Source organism: Cryptotermes secundus, unplaced genomic scaffold (assembly GCF_002891405.2).
Source record: "Cryptotermes secundus unplaced genomic scaffold, Csec_1.0 scaffold46, whole genome shotgun sequence".
Classification (NCBI taxonomy): Eukaryota; Metazoa; Arthropoda; class Insecta; order Blattodea; family Kalotermitidae; genus Cryptotermes; species Cryptotermes secundus.
In genome coordinates, this window is record NW_019726221.1 from 89487 (window position 1) to 108785 (window position 19299).

The 19299-nt window shown below is 39.1% G+C and overlaps 2 protein-coding genes across 3 annotated transcripts in view; one reads left to right on the top strand and one right to left on the bottom strand.

Annotated features, from left to right (window-relative positions):
- LOC111863852 overlaps positions 1 to 13639 on the top strand; it is a 45618-nt gene extending 31979 nt beyond the window's left edge. For both annotated transcript variants that reach the window (XM_023850598.2, XM_023850599.2), the window contains exons 3-4: positions 7781 to 7950; positions 11256 to 13639. In XM_023850598.2, the coding sequence (XP_023706366.1) occupies positions 7781 to 7950; positions 11256 to 11429 (344 nt within the window). In that variant the 3' untranslated portion in view covers positions 11430 to 13639. The remainder of the gene's footprint in view (positions 1 to 7780; positions 7951 to 11255) is intronic.
- The window catches only part of LOC111863851 (Krueppel-like factor 9), a 202732-nt gene continuing 195025 nt past the window's right edge, over positions 11593 to 19299 (bottom strand). Inside the window, exon 3 of the mRNA XM_023850597.2 lies at positions 11593 to 18639. Coding sequence (XP_023706365.1) covers positions 18504 to 18639 — 136 coding nt within the window. The 3' untranslated portion in view covers positions 11593 to 18503. The remainder of the gene's footprint in view (positions 18640 to 19299) is intronic.

Genomic DNA, 19299 nt, shown 5'->3' on the forward strand with positions numbered 1-19299 from the left:
CAATAATATACTCCTTCCACTGATCAGGCAATTTTTCCTTGTGCCAAATAGAAGTAATTAGATTGGGGATCTTAGAACGTAATATTTCACCTCCTCCTTGAATAAGTTATGCCGGATCTGATCACTGCCTGGCGATTTATACCTTTTCAATTTTGCAATAGCAATTTCAACCCCAAAAGGACTAGGATCCGGTATTAACGGCTCAGCTATATGTACTTCTATCTGAATAGCATCGCTGACCCTATATACATTCAATAATTTAGAGAAGTAGTTCCTCCATTCAAAATGTTGTGGGAATCTGCAACCAGATCACCATTGTCATCCTTCACTAAGTTAAAGGGCCGCGCCATAGCTCAAGCGGTTAGTCGCTGACTTCGCATCGCGACGGCCCGGGTTCGATCCCGGGTCTGGACAAGTGGGATTTCTGGTGGACAAAGTGGCTCTGGGGCAGGTTCTCTCCGAGTATTTCGGTTTCCCCTGCCAATCTTCATTCCACCAATTACTCCACAATCACCCTCACCTATCATCTGGGGCTGGTACAATAGGCCAGAAGTGACCGCAATACAAGGGACTTTGGTAACCCCTCTTAAATTCATTTATTCCTCTATACAAGACTCTTATGTTCTTGTTCTTACTGTTGGTTGCAAGCTCATCAATTTTGTCTTTCCGATATTCCATCGTTTTATTCCAGACATGCCTGCTGGTTTCACGTCTTATACGAGTATTGTTCAGATTATCCCCATTTAACTAGCTTCGATCCTGTAACCATTACTTCTTAAAATAATTTTAATTTTTGGTAAAAATATTTGGTATAATTTTTGTTTGTTTAGAAAAATACAAGAGTGGAGAGCAGATGCCAGTCATACCCCCGCCCCCTTTCCGTGCCCACGGTGGTCCTAGTAATTAAATATTAAATTGGACACGACATATAAATAAGATGCAAGATTACCAACTCCAGCACACTTACGGACTGTATTCCCAGGGGAGACAGAGACATAAGACGACCGTGAACTAGGCCCGAAAGAGAGCTTTAAAATTTCAGAAAATCGCAATGGCTTGTAGTACCCCGTCCTTGTATTGGGAAAGGAAAATGAGGACTGAAGATAAGAAAGAGACAACATCTGGAAGAATGTCGTCTTCATAGTCGCCGCTGTGAAAATCTCAAATCTTGCAGGGAAAAACTTACTCTCACAAAAATAATTCGGTTAGGTTCGAGATAGAGTTATAGCGATTCTGGCTTCATTACACTACACCGGAGGAAAATTACTCATACTCTGCTCTCAGTGACGCCAGGCTGTATGCTGTTCTCGTTTCGAACCTCTAGCAACGTCAGAGGTCTTTCTTTAAGCCCAGTTTGATTTCATAAATAAGCTCATCTTCTCCAGGAACTCCCAGTATCTCGCTAGAGGGTGGACCTCATTTATTTTACTGCGATAAGAAGTGTTGTTATCATTGTTGTATATTACTATTATTATTAAATTAATGCACCTTCTCTCAACAAAATTTTATAATCACTTTTACTGGTTTTTCAGAAATATCTTACTTCTTTTTGGTACCTTCTTATTCTTAATGGGGGCACGCGGTAGCGTAGTTGGTTGAGGCACTATGCTACAAGCCGGAAAGTCGCGGGATCGAATCCCGATAAGGTCACTGGATTTTTTTCAATTTACCTATTCCTTCCAGCCGCACCATGGCCCTGGGGTTGACTCAGCATCTAACAGAAATGAGTACCAGGAATATTCTTGGAATGTTCCTGGGGGTAAAGGATGGCCGGCGCGTAGGGCTGACTACCTTGACGCCATCTATGAGCCGATTGTCTAGAAAAATGTGGGAACCTCAATATGGGCCTCCACAGCCTGTTACAAGGATACCTTTACTTCTTTTTACTTATTCTTAATGTCGTTTGTGCCTTCTAAAATAAGGTAGATAGTGAAGCATTTTAATGTATACACGAGTGTGTATGTATTTGTCTTATAGAGTTATTTAATGAGTAATAAAGATTTAATTAATTGCTATTTCTAATATCAATTTCATTGCTTCTCTCATAACTACCTTGTTGTTGGCTGATATTGTTTTTCTGTTCTTACTACATTTGTGCTTTTCTTTGTTGGGTAACGTAGAAACAGTAGTTTTTACACTGTGCTATTTCCGAAACTGGCCTTGTGGCTGTTGTCTTTGTGTTTTTCTTTCTCTGTGATGTAGTTACTAGTACCTACACTGTGCTGTTTCTGTAATTGGCCTTGTAGCAGTTGACTCGGCCAGTCACGGTAGCCGAGCGGTCTAAGGCATGTACTGTCTTCGCTCGCTTGGAAACCGGGACCGTGGGTTCGAATCCCACTCAGGGCTTGAATGTTTAGTTTGTGTGTGTGCGTTTTTCTGTGTTTGTGTACAGGTAGAGGCCTTGAGACGAGCTGATCACCCGCCCAAGGAGTCCTACCGAAAGTGTAAGATCTAGAAAAACCGAAGTGAACGGAGAAGTTCATGGAGGTAGGCCTAGGCCCACTGGGGCTGTAGTGCCAAGGGGGAAAAAATGGACCCATAACTTAGATCAAGGTGTTCTTGTTTGTGTTACTGTGGGTACCACATTTGTTACATGGGTACCAACGTTTCGATGGAATTTGTTGCTTCCATTTTCCCCTCTCTAAATTGAAGACGTAGACAACGGGTTTCTCTAAAACATTAGCACACATCTACGAAAATACACGGTGTCGTATCCTAAAAACGTGTACGTTTGAGACCGCCGTGAGCACCTCAGGTAGCAGTTCTAGTACATCAAGGGACCGCGACAGGCTATTCCTCAAACCTTCCACATGTACACGTAGCTGAATGAACTCGGTTTCGAAGCCACACAATTTCTGTAATGGACACATGGTTTTATATATATACAGAGAGAGAGAGGGAAAGAGTCCGGATAGCTCAGTCAGTATAGCGACGGGTTACGGGCTGGACGACTCGGTTTCGATTCTCGGCTGTGCAAAGTTCATCTCTTTTCCACAGTGTCCAGACCAGATCTGCAGCCCACCCAATTTCCAATACAATGGGTGCTGGGGTTTCTCTCCCCCGGGTTAAAGTGGTAGGGGTGTGAAGCTCACCATTCACCTCCGTCTAGTGGCGAGGTCAAGAAGGGTGGAGATATACCTCCACTCCCCCATATATTTTCATGGTGTGGTGCTTAACTAATTAAGCACAGGGGCAACTTCATCTTATCTGTATACATACACATGCAATTCGTTTTTTTCATAGATCAACTGAGCTTCAAATAGACCAGATAATAAACAACGACATCTTGAATGTTGCCATTTTTATTACAATTTCCAAACCCTGTGAAAACTCATTACATCCCCCCCATCCGTCCTTCTGTCTGTCTGTAGTAACGCTAAACAAAGGTGAATAAAACCTTTGGGGAACCACACTAACAACTCTCGTTACATTTTACATAAAGACATGGATATATTCCTGTGTGTATCTCGAGACTAACTCGCTGAATATTTCTTGGATTATCTCCCATCGCTTGGAGATCCCCACTATTCGGTTCCGAACTGTAATAAATGTAGGTGGCCATTATACAGTTAATAGCCACGTGTAGTTAGTTAATTAGAGAGGGTGGGTTTCCCCATGCACCGCGACCAGTTTGATCTATTGTGCTTCCCTCTGGTGATATTCTACCAGTCTCTATACCCTACCGATACTGGTGCTTACCATCAGTCCCGACCGAGCCAGCGAGTTCGGCCTCTACTGGCTTGGCGGTATCTATAATGCTTCCCCCATCTATCAGAGGCGTTAGAGACTACTGTTGGGCGGGAAATGTCCTTGAATTTGGCTCAGTGACCTCCTTAGGAGATATGAGGTTCTTTTACGTGCCGTAAATCTACGACACGGGAACCACGGCTTAAAGTCCCTCCCGGAGGACTTGTTCCCTGAATTTTTCCGCCCTTAAAAATTCCACGACCTCCGCCGGGTTTGAACCCGCGTACTACGAGTCATGAGGTGGGAACGCTACCTCTAGACTACGGAGGCCGCTTATAGCCATGTTGCAGTGGCAAGAATTTTGTTTAACCTATTGGTGAATTTGAGTAATGTTTAGCTTGGTACATGCACGCATGTCTCTCCCACAAAACTTACGGCTGGATAAGGAAGTCTTTGTCTTCGTACATTTGTCCTAGCATTCGTGGAACTTCCCACTAGAAAGGGACGCCCTTCGTCCGTCGCCCTGGCCACTGCCTGTAAGAGGCAGCACGTTTCCCGCTTTCACTGAGGAAGTATGGCTCACCGCGCACTTCGTACTAGGCACTTTCTACATTATTTACTCGTTTAGCAAAGTCAGTCTCAAGAAAGGTATGTAATAACAATATTCATGCCTACATCATTAGGTTCTATAGTACGTATTTGTAACGTCTCTCATTTGGCCAATGTTTCGCGCCATGTTCTTCCTCATGAACCAGCCCCAAGTTCTTTCTGACCCCGTTGCTGTTATTTGTCTCAAGACGCTGTCGGTTGCTCATACGGTGGTCCAGTTCGACGCATTATCCCGTCATTTTATTGGAGGAACCGAGGTAAACCACGAAAACCTCAGTCAGGGCAGTCGGTATCGTATCCGAGATTCGAACTGAAGACCTCACGAACATAACATGGCCGTCTTTGGAAAGGTCTCCTTAAGTCCCTATAATTTTTAGTTTATGTTGACAAGCAAGTTTTGTAAGTTTGCCGTCGTGAATTTTGTTAAGATACTAAAGAATTTCTGATAGGAACTGTCACTTTTCTGCGCAACGGATCCCCACGGCCATTAATCACTGCTTTCTAGACCGGAGCCGCTATTTCCTTGAAATAGCTCCTCAGTTATCCTCACGAGGCGGAGTGGATCCAGTTCGAGACCCACTACTTCTCAGAAAATCTGGTAGAGCCGGGAATTGAACCCGCGACCTCTGGATCTGTAGCCAGAAACTCTGTCCACTAGACCAGAGAGGCGGTCTCATGTGGTCTTGTATACATTTATTTTTGTAAGATTTCGAATTATATCTGGTCAAAACATGGATTGTCTCAGCTTTGTACATCACTTAGGAAATTAACGATAGTGTAGTCGGTATAGCGACTGGCTGTGAGCTGGACGACTGATGGGTCGGAGTTCGAGTCCCGGTAGGGTCAAGAACTTTCTATTCTTCACGTCGTCCAGACCGCCTCTGGGGTTCACCCAACCTATCAAATTTGTATCGGGGGTTCTTTCCAGGGGATAAGGAGGCCGGGGCGTGAAGCTCACCATTCATTTGCAGCTAATGCCGAGGTCAAGAAAATGTGGATCTACTCGTATACGCCCTACCCCCCATACGCCTTCATAGCGTAGTGCTTAATTAGTTATGCTCAGGGACATCTTACTTGATTTCATATTTCGCTTCCATACATCTACACGTGCCCCTTTTGCGTCCGTGAGCGCATAGTCTGTGACCACTCCCGCCAGCAGAACGCTGTTTCGGCAAATTTTTGGACAAATTCTGGCTACAAGTTAACTGCAGTCAAAACTTCGACAAACAGAAGCCGCAAGTCTTTGAGATGAATAAGTTACTGCAGTATTCTGTTTCTTTGAGTGAGCAGAGCGCGGTGCTGTTGTACTGCATATCGCTACTTGGATCAAGAGGTTGTACTTCCACAAATTGGACTTCTTCTGGAGCTTCCGGTCAGCCACTCACAAAATTCACGTGCTCAAACTTCTTGAACTGAAAGACGCGGACTAACTGAAAACTTTTACTAATGAGCGCTAGAAATTTGGAAGGGTAAATCTGAAGATATATTTATGTGATAGTTACAAAACCACTTGCTTTCCAGAAGTTAAGGACAAGGTAAATTGCTGAAAATGTATTCTGAACATTATCGAGTAGAGATAAACTATCTATGCTGAACCTCCAGTATTAAAATTAGGCAATTTATGCCTGTAATTATTTAATGATCTGTATTTACACTCAGATATTACAAGTCTATGGAAACAATGGGGGGGGGCACGCATTAGCGTAGTTGGTTGAGGCATTATGCTACAATCCGGAAGGTCGCGGAATCGAATCCCGATGAGGTGGGTTATTTTTTCAATTGACCTAATTCTTCCAGCCGCACTATGGGCCTGGGGTCGACTCAGCCTCTAACAGAAATACGAGTAAGTACCAGGAATATTCCTGGGGGGAAAAGGGCGGCCGGCTCGTAAGGCTGATAACCTCACCGCCATCTGTGAGCCGATTGTCTAGATAATGTGGGAGCCTCGACGTCTCACAATCCTATGGGCATTCACGGCCTGTTACAGATATACCTTTACATTTTACCTTTATGGAGGCAAGGTTATGAGGTGAAGATATAAAATTTGACTGACACTTGTATCCTTATGCTTGTGTTTAACACGAGTTTATTTTAATAGCAGCAGAAGACTCTCTCTACATTTTCGTGCATCAGTTAGTTGCAATTCAATAAGATACAACAGGGGAAAAATGTACACCCAAGACAAAGTAACGACTTTCTATGGCAAAGAAACAACGTGAGGAACAGTGATCTATAACCATGTTATAGGAAAAGAAAAAAGAACAGACTAAAAAATGTAATGACAAAAATATATATCTTGAAAACAAGACACACCGACTGAATGCAGGAAAACGAAACGGATTTTAATATAGAAACAAGTTTTGGGAACAATTAATAGCCTACTTTCGTTTCACTACATTTTGAGTGTCCGATATGATACGGATCGCATAACAATCCCACTACTGTTGCGTGTGTATTCGTTGCTGAGGTAACGTGTTTATTGAGCCGTTTCCTGGAAACTTTAGGGGGAAACACAGACAGCAATGTGATCCCATAAAAACTCCGTGGCTTTAGTCTGCAAGCGAACTATGCCGACCGAGCGACCGCCGCTTGTCGGCGAAGTTAGTACCAACTTTAGCGGATAGCGTGTCGCGTGGTCAGGGCAACGCATCCCCACGGCCGTTAACTTCGACTTTCTAGGCCGGAGATCTCGAAAAACCATCTTTTAATTTTTTAAAAATAAGGAAAGTAGGCTAACGAAGAAAGTCGTACACGAATGTAATAATTATTGGGTTTCTCTAAGACGTGTGCAGTAAATGCTGGACACAGACCTAACCACCAACTTCACACACGAATTGAAGAGGCAGAGGCGCGTTTTTTTTTTAGTTGAGTGGTAGGCCACTTCCGGGTGTACAAAATGGTCGTGAAGATATGAGACAGGAGCCTAATGTATTCGGTTTACTCGTGAAGTTCCTCTTTCGTCTATAATGCAACACAGTTCATATATTAGATGACAATAAATTTGTATTCAGCTCACTAAAATGTCGTTAATATATATATTCTATGTCTGGAGGCGACCGCCTCTGTGGTCTAGTGCTCAGAGTTCCTCGCTGCAGATCCAGAGGTCCCGGGTTGGATTCCCGGCGCTACCAGATTTTTTCCTGAGAAGTAGTGGGTCTGGAACGGAGTCCACTCAGCCTCGTGAAGATAACTGAGGAGTTATTTCAAGGAAATAGCGGTTCCGGTCTAGAAAAGCGAGATTAACGGCCGTGGGGATTCGTTGTGCTGACCACGCGACACCCTCTATCCGCAACTTCGCCGACAAGCGGCTGTCGCTCGGTCGGTATAATTCTTTTGCGGACTAAAATCACGGATTCCCCCCCCCCTATTACTTCTCCTAAGAGTTGTGTGTAAGGTGAACGACGTAGTACAAGTTTCTGAACTAAATAAGTTATCTCAATTAACATGCAGCTTAATTAATGTAACTGGGGGATATCCTTTGCAGGTCGCCGTAAGCTGCTGTTGGAACGCTGCCTATATCAAGAAATGGATGAAGCAATGACAAGCGAAATGTCTAAACCAAATCCTATAGAAGAGTACAAAACTGAATATGGGGAAGCCATCGGCGTTCCTAACTTCGTCCCAAGCATGGACAATATTCCGAACGACTCAAAGGTATTCTCTTTGTGGAGGAAACTGCCTCTTCTATTTAGTTTGACACTGTAATTTGATAAACTTAAGCTAAACGCCTAAAGTTTCGACAGCCTCTGTGGTCTAGTCGTCAGAGTTCCTGGCTACAGATTCAGAGGTCCCAGGTTCGATTCCCGGCGCTACTAGATTTTCTGACAAGTAATGGGTCTGGAACGGACTCCACTCAGCCTCGTGAAGACAATTGAGGGGCTACTTGAATAGGAAAAGTAGCGGCTCCGGTCTAGAAAACTGACATTAACGGCCGTAGGAATTCGTTGCGCTGACCACGCGATACCCTCTACCCGATAAAGTTGGCACTAACTTCGCTGACAAGCGGCGGTCGCTCGGTCGGTATAGTTCGCTTGCGAGCTAAAGCCACAGAGTTTTTCTTAACGCTTAAAGTTTCAGTTACGCTATTCTAGACAGTTATACTGTTGCTTATTTTGCTTTGAAGTGAATGGTAGCAAAAATTTTCTAAATTGGATCTGCCCTAAACTTCTTCTTAAATGTAATTTCGTTTTTGCACTGCCATTCTGTTACATGTTCGAAGGATTTATTACTCATCTTTATATTTTGATTTTATCTTGGTCTCTAGTGAAGAGAATGGAGCCCGAGGGGTTTCTTTTCTATATTTACGTATAGATCAAGGGTATCCAAACTACGGTCCGCGAAAGAATTGTGCAGAAATGCGCCAATTGAACTAATTTTCCAATGAGTACTGGTAAAGAAAATACTTGTTCATAGATTTCAAATTCATTAATAAAGATTGTGTTTAAATATATATTGATATTCCATATTATGTTAATATTAATATTATTCACAATTTTAGATTTGAAAGAAAAATTTCGGAAGCGATTTGCTGATTTGGATGTCAGTGCTCAAGGAATTAGATTGTTTCAAAATCCATTTGACTGTGATGTTGCAGATGTCCCAAGTCAAATTAAAATGGAAATTATTGAACTTCAGGAAAATTATGATATTAAAGACAAATACAAGGAAGGAAATTTGATCGAATTTTATAACTTTCTGAACTCTGAGGAATTTCCAAATTTAAAGAAATTTGCTTGTAAATTTATCGCCATTTTTTTGACGACATATCTGTGTGAACAAACTTTTTCCCAGATGAAGTACATCAAGTCGAAATACATGGCAAATTTATCCGATGAACATTTAAAGTCGCTACTTGTGATTAGCGTTTCAAAATTTGAACCTCAATTTAATCAGATTTTAAGAATGCAAAAAGAGTTCCATCATTCACATTAATTGTTTTATTATAATTTGTGATGAAAATATGAGCATTTGCTGCTACTGTCTGTTGTCATCAATATACGATAATTTATTCTCACGTACTTTGTATTTAGTTTATGAAATTCTGTGCTTTCAATAAAACTCATATACCTAGAGTTATTAATTTCTCATTTTATCCGGCCCGTTGAAAGTGCTGAATTACCTAATGTGGCCCGCGTTTCAAAAAGTTTGGAGACCCCTGGTCTAGATCATACTCCTTGATAGCGTCGAGGGGAGCTTCTGTTATTTCCTTTCTGGCATTTATGTATTTACTCAAACAGTCAACATAATTAGCATAGATTAGAAGCTGATCAATTGCAATCCCTACTGATTTTCCTGAACATTCCTAATGACACATTATAAAGCCAAGTTGAAGAGCAGTGGCAATAAATTCAGACACAAATAAATCATAATGTTTATCACATGAGAATTTACTACAATTTTCTTTAGACACGTTTTTCTTAGCCTAATGGTTCCATGGCCATGTCTATTTATATCTTGAGTGTATAATATATCCAGTTTTCAACCCTGTCACGTTCCTATTAGTTCCTATTCTTATAATTTGATAATGCTAGTGAACTTTTGCATTTATATACAATAATCAGGTTTACACTGAGTAATATTATAAATTTTTGGTGATCAGAATGGGATGTCAATGAAATTGGCACAAATTAATTTAGTGATATTGGCCTGAGGAAACTACAATATGCTACAAGATTTCATTAGTTCAGTCACTGATAACTAATTTAAATGTGATTTTATATCTGTCAACATGCCACACCATATACATAAGTGTACTATACTCTTTATGATTATGCCACAATTAATTATTAACACTTATGTTAGTTTAATGTAGGAATTTTAAACAAATTAGAAAGGTATTTACAAGTAAATCTGTTGGGACTGGGCCGAGGCCTCGCAACAGTTGAGAAGCACCGCCTTAGAGGACCTAAGCTCTATTTGGTACTCTTGCCAACAGCACTCAGCACACGGGGAGTGTACAGCCCCGTTTAAACAGTGCATATCCTCTATAGTGTTTCAGAACATAACAGAAATTCTGCCGAAAGCAATGGCTAGACGTAAACCAATCTCAAATGCATATGCATCAAATTGTACTTCGGCACAACACTCCTTGTCGGAAATCACCTTCCCCTTTGCTGCTACATCGTCTCTGTCTCCAGAGAGAAAAGGCTAAATATTTCAAGATTTAACGGAGTAAAATGCATGCTATTTGGAAGATACACCTCTAGTAGAATTTTGAACATTTCTTACAGCTCGAAAGTAGGCCCTGGCTTTTGAAAAAAAAAATCGATTTATCAGTGACACAATACACTAAACGTACAACTCCACAGAGCGAATCTGTCTGTTCGGCAATCACGAACGATCACGAACTCCCAACAGCACTGTACTTACTGCTTACTGCGACACAGGAACGTCCGTTTAGGGGGTTACTGCCCTGTCTTGCAAGCTTGCATTATCTCTGTTTTAAAGTTGATCAGCTTGAGTGTTTGCGCCCGCGTATTATGTATTTTATTCAACGATTGAAACGTTCCATTCACTGAACACATTGCTACAATGTTGTAATAAAGTCACTGTAGTCTCAGTCTCACCTTCTAACGTGAAACAACTGATTACTGAAAATTCTTTTGTTTTCTTCCTGAGGAGCCATGTCAGGACTATCGATAACCTAACAACCGAGCATCACTGTGCGCTACTGCACAACCGTACTTGCTACACACATTAAACGGTGCCTGCACAAGATGGCAGTACATAACATTTCCCTATTCCATTGTTTTATCTTCCTTACTAAGTGGCCCCCATATTATAAATGTATCTTACAGATCAACAGCCGCAGTGAAGCCACTGTAAATGTTATGAAATATTAAAAAGAGAAAAACCTAATTTCAGTACATACTATACGCAATTCGACGCAGGGCTACTCTAAATCTTGAACAATTACATTTCTTACGTATTTCTTTCCTTCTTCATTTCAATGTCCGCAGCTACACAAAAAGTACCCACTGCACAGAGGCGCTCCAAGGTCATTCTACCAAGATGACAGAGGACACCTGGTAGGTCTCACACCTGCAGCTGACCCTTTGGCGATCTTCAAGAAGAATTCAGCCTTTACCAAACCGTTGCACGAAATACTGGACAATCATATTACGCTGCTGTAACTGCATAAACAAAAATGTTTACCAGCACTCCAGGAAATGGATCTCCAGAGGATGTGAAAATATATATTTTTTTAATTTCAATCATGAAAAAGGATTGCCCTGTGGTTGAATGTTTTAATTTCGACAGAGAGTCATCGCTTTTCGGTGAATAAATGCTAACATATTTCTTTAGAATACCATTTATTTCTTAAAATATCCATAAATATACAAGTTCATTATTTGTACCATTTTACATGACACTACATACATGAATAATATTTACACTCAGGTTTCAGTTAAGTACTCTCCTTATAACATGAGCAGGAATACACTATTATAATATTATTTCTGTACTTATCTTTGTTATAAGTCATTGCCCTACAGTGTGGATTATAATGTAAACTTTGCTAAAACAAATATATCAGCATTATATTTTGTCTTATACTTATATTATCATGTTCTAATTTTTCAGAGTTAAGTAACCAAATTTAAATTATACAGCTGGTATAATGATCACTTTGCTCAAGAGTTCCTCTGGCATTTACAGGTAAACGAACATATTTGCATTTCCATGGATAGTTTATTCAAGTGGCCTGTCCCTAATAATACTTTAAATGTAATAAAACTATATCTGTGATATTCTATATTGCATTATATTTATTCGTTAAAAATTTTGTGCTCATGCCTAACAGTGGACGTCTTGCGGCAAGCTGTATGACATACAGTCTATTTAGATATTGAAAGTCCAAGATTTATTAAATTTGCATGTCATGCGCAACATCTTAAAAGTTTTGATCTTCTGTTGGTACCAAATGTTTTTATTGTTATTAAAACAGTAAGTCTAGGGTAATATTGACATTTTCTGTAATTCAAGTGAAATTTCTAATTTCAAGAAATATCCAAAGAAACTAGGATGGTTAGCTTTTCCAAATACTTACTAATAATGTCCACCAAGTACATGAATTGACACCGTTTTCTATTCCATCCATTGTTTGTGCTTGGAGAAACTTCAGAGTAAACAAACCTAACTATGTCACTGGTCTATGCATATGTCCTTTGCATAGAACTAATTTTAATAACTAGTTATGCAGTTTTTGTCCAAACATTCTCTGCAACTGTTTGGACTTTCATCAAAATTTAAAACCGATTTAAAGAACTGGGAAGTGAGGCAAATGAAGAACATTTTCATATTCCAAACTAAAAGCCAAAGGTCAGATTGGTCTCCATGGTTAATATGTTTGAACCATTATTAGAACCAGTTTATTTGCAATAAAATTCCAGAGACAAGCCACAAGAATATAACGCACGCACACACCCAAGATATGGGGGAGTGGAGAGTGAGGGCCAGTTCATTAAAGCAGACCATGAGTAGAATTAAGTCTGTTTACAGATAACAGACTTTGGGATTTAGTGCAGTGATTTTGGTAGTGTGGGGCTTCTGTTTCTTATCATTCTTGTAATGGCCACTAATGCCAATGCAGGACCAATAAGTCCTTGCATTTTAACCTGAATCAACTGCAAAGCAAACTAACTCATTTCTCAGATTCTAAAAAATTGTTATATTCAAAAGAATAAAAGATACTCTCCTTTTAGTTGTCTATTCATAAAAACAAGAGCGAAAATACCGAAACATGAAGCTTGTCACTATATATGCAACAACTGCAAGGTATATTTAAAATAGGAATAAAGATTTTAATAAGAAGACCCAGCACAGATACACACACACAGAAATGATTGGTGCCTTATGAAAAGCTTTAAGATGAACTTACTTTTGAACTGGTCCTTACCTAGCTCCACAAAAATCAATTTTACACTAGCCACACTAAAATGAAGACAAAAAAATAGTTTTCTCATTACTGAACCATTAATTACGTCTTAACATTTCATATGAAGAAATTTCGCTGAATACATTTTCTTTCTCAGCTGGGTCTGAGATGCTGAAATATATTAACTACTCTGCACCAGCATGAGATACACTTTTTAAATATAAATACTGAGTTAAAATTGTTTGCTTAGTAAAAGTACCTAATTTTAAATGCTGACGAATTATATCTAAGGTTGATGTTAAATATTGAGAATTGACAAAACGCCACTCCTCCAATTTCCAACCCCTACTCTCCCCTCCTAAGTATAACCTCCCATGGTTGCAAATCATTTTGTCTTGAGCTTACTACAATTAATATCTTCAAATTGTAATGTTATGTGTTCCAAAAATCGTGATTGCTTTGTTATATAATACAATATAATATGATGATAGTAATATGTTTAATGCCTGCATGTTATCTCCTACAAAGCTATGAACTTGTCCACACTACTTAATGTTATCTTTGAGATTCATTCTCAGCACACATTCATACCATTATAATTCAGTAAACTAAGTTGCACACACACACACATCACATGTTTTTTAGAAGTGACTCGCGGGGTATCTGTCAGAAGTTTTGAAAGGTGGAAGAATTTTAAACTGATCTGCCCACGATAATTATTTTTTCTTAAATGAGAACGATCTACTTTGCTTAATATACTTGAGCTATACCCTGAGAACTCCGAATATTAAGATACGAACAAGCTCTGCAACATTTTACGGCTATAGGTTTTAAGGCTTTGCAGTGCAGGCAAAGTTAAAAGTTATCTGCACTATGATAAAGATGTGGTACACCTGTGGCATGACATGTTGTCAGTACATATTTGTGATAACTAGATGATTCTGTAGTTGAAGTAGCAAACACAGGGGTTTAACAGAAGTTAAATTTTGCCTCCTGAAACATACATATTCATTAAGGCATGAAATCAATTCAAATGAATTATTCTTCAATCTCTTTGCCACACCAATTAATTTACACACGTAATTCCAAGGAACATAGTCTCTCATATAATGAAATTAACTAAAATGCACATTATTCCATGGAAACTTCCAACTGAGTCATACTCTTGAATCTACCTGTAAAAGCCTGATAATCTACATGAAGGTTCTAATATCTTTTTCTGTAACTGTTCTGTGAGACTAGGATAATCTACATGAAAATTCCACACTCAAAACATTTGCAATGAAAAATCAATGAAACAAAATCAGACCAATTAGTGTTTGCTATGACAGGCACTATGTTGAAGTCTAATACTAAAAATTGCAATATAATTCCATTTATCAAATTGAACACAAAACTAGATTCAATTTCCAGAGACACTATATGTGCCATGTGTGAGGATTGACCACTTCCACTGTCATGCCACAGATTTTATCGTCTTGCACATGGGTTCAATGTTTGCCACCTCTGGACATGCACATACATTTTTCTAGAGTCATGTGACTTTTCCACTTGCACCCATTGTAGTATCAACACAATATACCTAGGCAGGATCAAAGAATGACCTAAGAAAAATCTCTGAATATGTCCTTTTACAAATCTACAACCCTGTTTGACAAGATAATATAACCCCCACTTCAAAATGGTTGATGGTCTTATTATATTAGTTTAGGAACTGTGCTGTAATGAAGCATACCGTACAGTATTGAAAATTTCTTCGGTAGTTTCCAGGATGCATCATGACATGCTATTCTTTTGGTAATTAAACTACCCAGACACTAAAACTAAGTCGGCCATTATGAGTCACATCCATGACATGCATAATGAAACCCCTCTTGCTATCACAAAACAACCGCTTTGAAATGGTGGCCCAAGAAGCTGTCAATACAGGGTGGGACTCGATACAGAGGTTACATTTATTCTACTAGTTATTTCTAAAGCGAAAGAATGTAAATAGTTAGTAGAAAATAGTAGTTTTTTTAAAAAAGAAGTATTTCTCATTCTTAGAAGAGATATCATCCGTCCAGTAAGAATCTGCACAATGCATCTTCAAATACTCCTACACTAGAAGCACATTATTGACTCTGTAATGGACCAATGTCAGTCAACATTGGATTCAGATTGGACCAATAGTAAGTTATATGAAGATGGTCATGTTTATATAGGCTCAACTATCACATCTGAAACATCCCTTATGCATGTGAATTCCGATACAAAATGCATAATATCTTGTCTGTAACTGCTAATAATCACAGACCAGGTACGCTCTGAAGAAAAGGTAAAACAATGACACAAATCGATCACGACAATTTTTCAAACCTGTCACTGTCACTTTATGACTTGTGACTGACATATTTATCAGATTTTGTCATGTTTCCAGCCCATGAATATATCCATTCTATGGGCCATCAACACTACAATATACTTCAGTTGGGTATGTAAGTGCCAAGAGAGGCAGACAAAGAGAGAAAACATTTCCACCCTTTTCCCCAGTCTAATGAATTTCTTGTTTACGTTCTTCAAAAATTAATATACAGACAATTTCCCTTTATTTGTAATTATACTAACAGCCTTCTATTAACTACACACCTACAGAGACAAGAGGGATGCCATATAATTAATCTGTGCTGTGCTCTAAACCTGTTCAAATACACATTTGCTTCATATAAGCAAAACTTAGTAAACATTACCGAGAGTAATGCTCCTCGTTCACTAGCACTGTCTGTGACCATAAAGGAATGTTTTTCATTGATTTAGTGGTATAATGAAATTTGTCTGTGTTATCATATTGTTTCAAAAGTCAAGCTGCATCACAATCACCTTACCCTGTTCGCACACATATATGTAGCAACTGCAGCTGTCACACACAACAAAACATACCGAAATGACATTCTGTCATTTCCATCAGAAGTGCACTTCCAGAATCACTGTTGACTTGGACCACTGTTTCACCTTTTCACGATTTTAATTCTGAAAACTTGAATACATAGGCCAACAGATTTTCCTGTTTTGAATGTTTGTTCTAATATTTTAGTCAGTTAAAACAAAGAGAAGTATGATTTATGTATACATTATCAGGATAGTCTTTAAACATATAACGTCCTGCAAATAAATTACATTAATTTCATCATTAAAATCCCTCCAAAATCATCTAAATAAAATCTAAACTTACACAAATAAATTCACATCAACTACATTTTTCCTGGACCTCAAGTGAGATTATAAATTGTACTGAACAGACTACATATGTGCTGATTTAAACAGAAGGACTGGTGTCCGCATTATACAAATGCTGCAGTCTAATGCCACATTTAAAAGTTCCTATTAAAATAGTCAATGGGATTACAGTTTTTCTACAGTTTCTTATTGAAGTTAGAAGGACCAATGATCATCATTCTTCATACACAGGACTTCCATTTTGATTATACACAGTTTTATTATTAATAATTATAAGAAGGCCTGGGTTGTTTCATTAAGTTTGTGCTCTATTGACTATAATGATAGAAAAAAAAGTGGGATATGGCGCAAGAGATATGGATACAGTCATAACTATTCATATTATGGTTTCAGAGTCTCATTGCCAGAGACAGCACAGGAGAGAGAGACAGAGAGATGCTCACCTCGTGTTTACAATCCACTAATGTAGCAATTGTTTTGTAAAGACTATTTAATTATGCTATGTAGGAACGGTTGAGCATTTTATTTATTTATATAATGGGTCATATTCACTTGTGCTGTATTATAATCACACACATCCACCTTCATGTTCAGATTACATTCATACTACCTGCACAGATTTCAAGGAATATGTGAGATTATTATTATTATTATTCAGAAAAACAAATATATAACTAATAGTAATAAAACTGTCCAGCGTCAATCAATATACAGTTTCCGTCTGTATAAGGGCACTGAGCAATATCTTGTTTACTGAACAAGATTCCTCAAAAGAGTACAATCTTCTTAGATGTGCCACCATGTATTCTGGTTGTTGTCAGGTAGTAGAGCTTTTCTTGCTCTTGCTTCTTACTGACTGCCTGCCCGTCTGGTTCACTCCACGACCCTCGAGACAGAAACGTCGGTAAACGTCTAACAGACTACAAGGCACCACATTCCAAAAGATGGCACTCTCCATAGTTACTACCATGAGAACATCGAATTTAAGATTCATCACACTTCGGATGTTTTATGACATGAGATCTAATGGAACACTATTGTTTTCAGTTTTGTTAAATAAATGTGTATATATAAAAACAATACATTTAACTGGAGCTTAGATTAGACTATATTACATGAGGTTTGTTATATGCATTGCATGGAACAAGTTTCATCAAACTTAGGCCTAATGCTAAAACTGTACTTTTGTGTAGCAGCACTACATCCGAGGTGCTGCATAGTATTGCGTACTTTCACCCCCACCCCCCAAAGTTAAATTGTAACGGGATACCTCTATGCAAGCTGATCTTAACCATACACAACAAATTATTGTTGGGGTAATGACTGAATGTTGAAAACAGTACAAAAATATTACACTTCGGAAGCCACATCCAGAGATGCCATATATTATCGCACAATGGCACCTCTCCCAGATGTAATGAGCTGCCTGTAGGCAAGCTGTTCTTAACCCTACCCAACAAATCATTGTAGGTGTAATGACTGGACTTTAAAACCAATACAAACATATAATATTTTGGTGGCATTGTTTAAACATACAGGGTACTGACATAAAAAGCAATCCCACTCCTTCCCCAAGATTGGAAAGACCCTAATGAAACCATGTAAGTGAACTGTAACGTTCTTTTATATTAATCACAATGAAAAGGTAGCATTTCAATACATGTAGTTCATACATTATGTATGCAGGTCTGATCAATATAACATTTCTTCAAATTATTAAAATATATCTCAAGAAGTATAATCCAGCCCACATAAGTAATTTGGACACCACTCAAACAAATTACAAAGAAACGGTTCCATTATAATATTAAATCAAATCTAAACCATATTATAATTGTTGTTGGTTTGTATATTAATTACCTTTTTATGAAACAAAACTAACACAAATGGAGATTCAAACCATACATAGAAAACACAATATTAAGCTTTCTGGAGGAATAAATATAAAGTGAGAGTCGATATTCCATTAATAAAAAAAGATAAAAACGTTGGAGCAATCACGAAACTGTAGCGATTCTATTTTGTCTGAAATCAGGAGAAGAGCAACAAAATGACAAGACAGAGGAACGGAAAGCGTCTAGAGACGGCGTCACCTTGCAGTGGACAGAAGCAGCTAAGGCGATGGCAAGGAGTCTGACAGCACCTCCGATGGCGTTCCTTCACTCGAATTGATGGAGAAGGCTTTATTGGGGGCTCTCCTCTGCCTCAGAACTGACGGGTCGAAATTCGGGTGGCGGCGAGCGTGTTTGCTGCAAGACAAAAAGAAATATAAGTCAGAGGACGCCAATTAACGGAAGGAAACTTCTGTGAATGCAATGGGACAATTTAGTTGCAGCATTCCCGTATTTCATAAAGGAAAAGCGTATTCAGTATTGGTATGTTTACTGTTCTGTGTTGGGTCTATGCTGACGGTGCAAATCTATTGGGAGATAACATAAACACCATAAAGAGAAACACAGAAGCTAGTACAGAGGTTGGTCTACAAGTAAACAGTGTAAATTGAGTATATGTATTATTTTTTTTATTACTTGGTGGAGAGGGGTTGAGTCCATTTGGTACTGCGGCCACTTCTGGCCTATTGTACCAGCCCCAGATGATAAGTGAGGGTGATTGTGGAGCAATTGGTGGAATGAAGATTGGCAGGGGAAACCGAAGTATTCGTAGAAAACCTGTCCCAGCGCCACTTTGTCCACCACAAATCCCACTTGACCAGACCCGGGAAGCCAGCGACTAACCGCTTGAGCTATGACGCGGCCTTGAGTATATGTAAGTCCGTCACCAGAATGCAGGGCAAAATCATAACACGCTTCTCGTCGCTGTCTAAAAGCGTACAAATTAAAGAATGCAAAATTATAGCTTTGACTGTACTTTTGTATGGGCGTGGGATTTGGTCTCTGACTTTAAGGGAG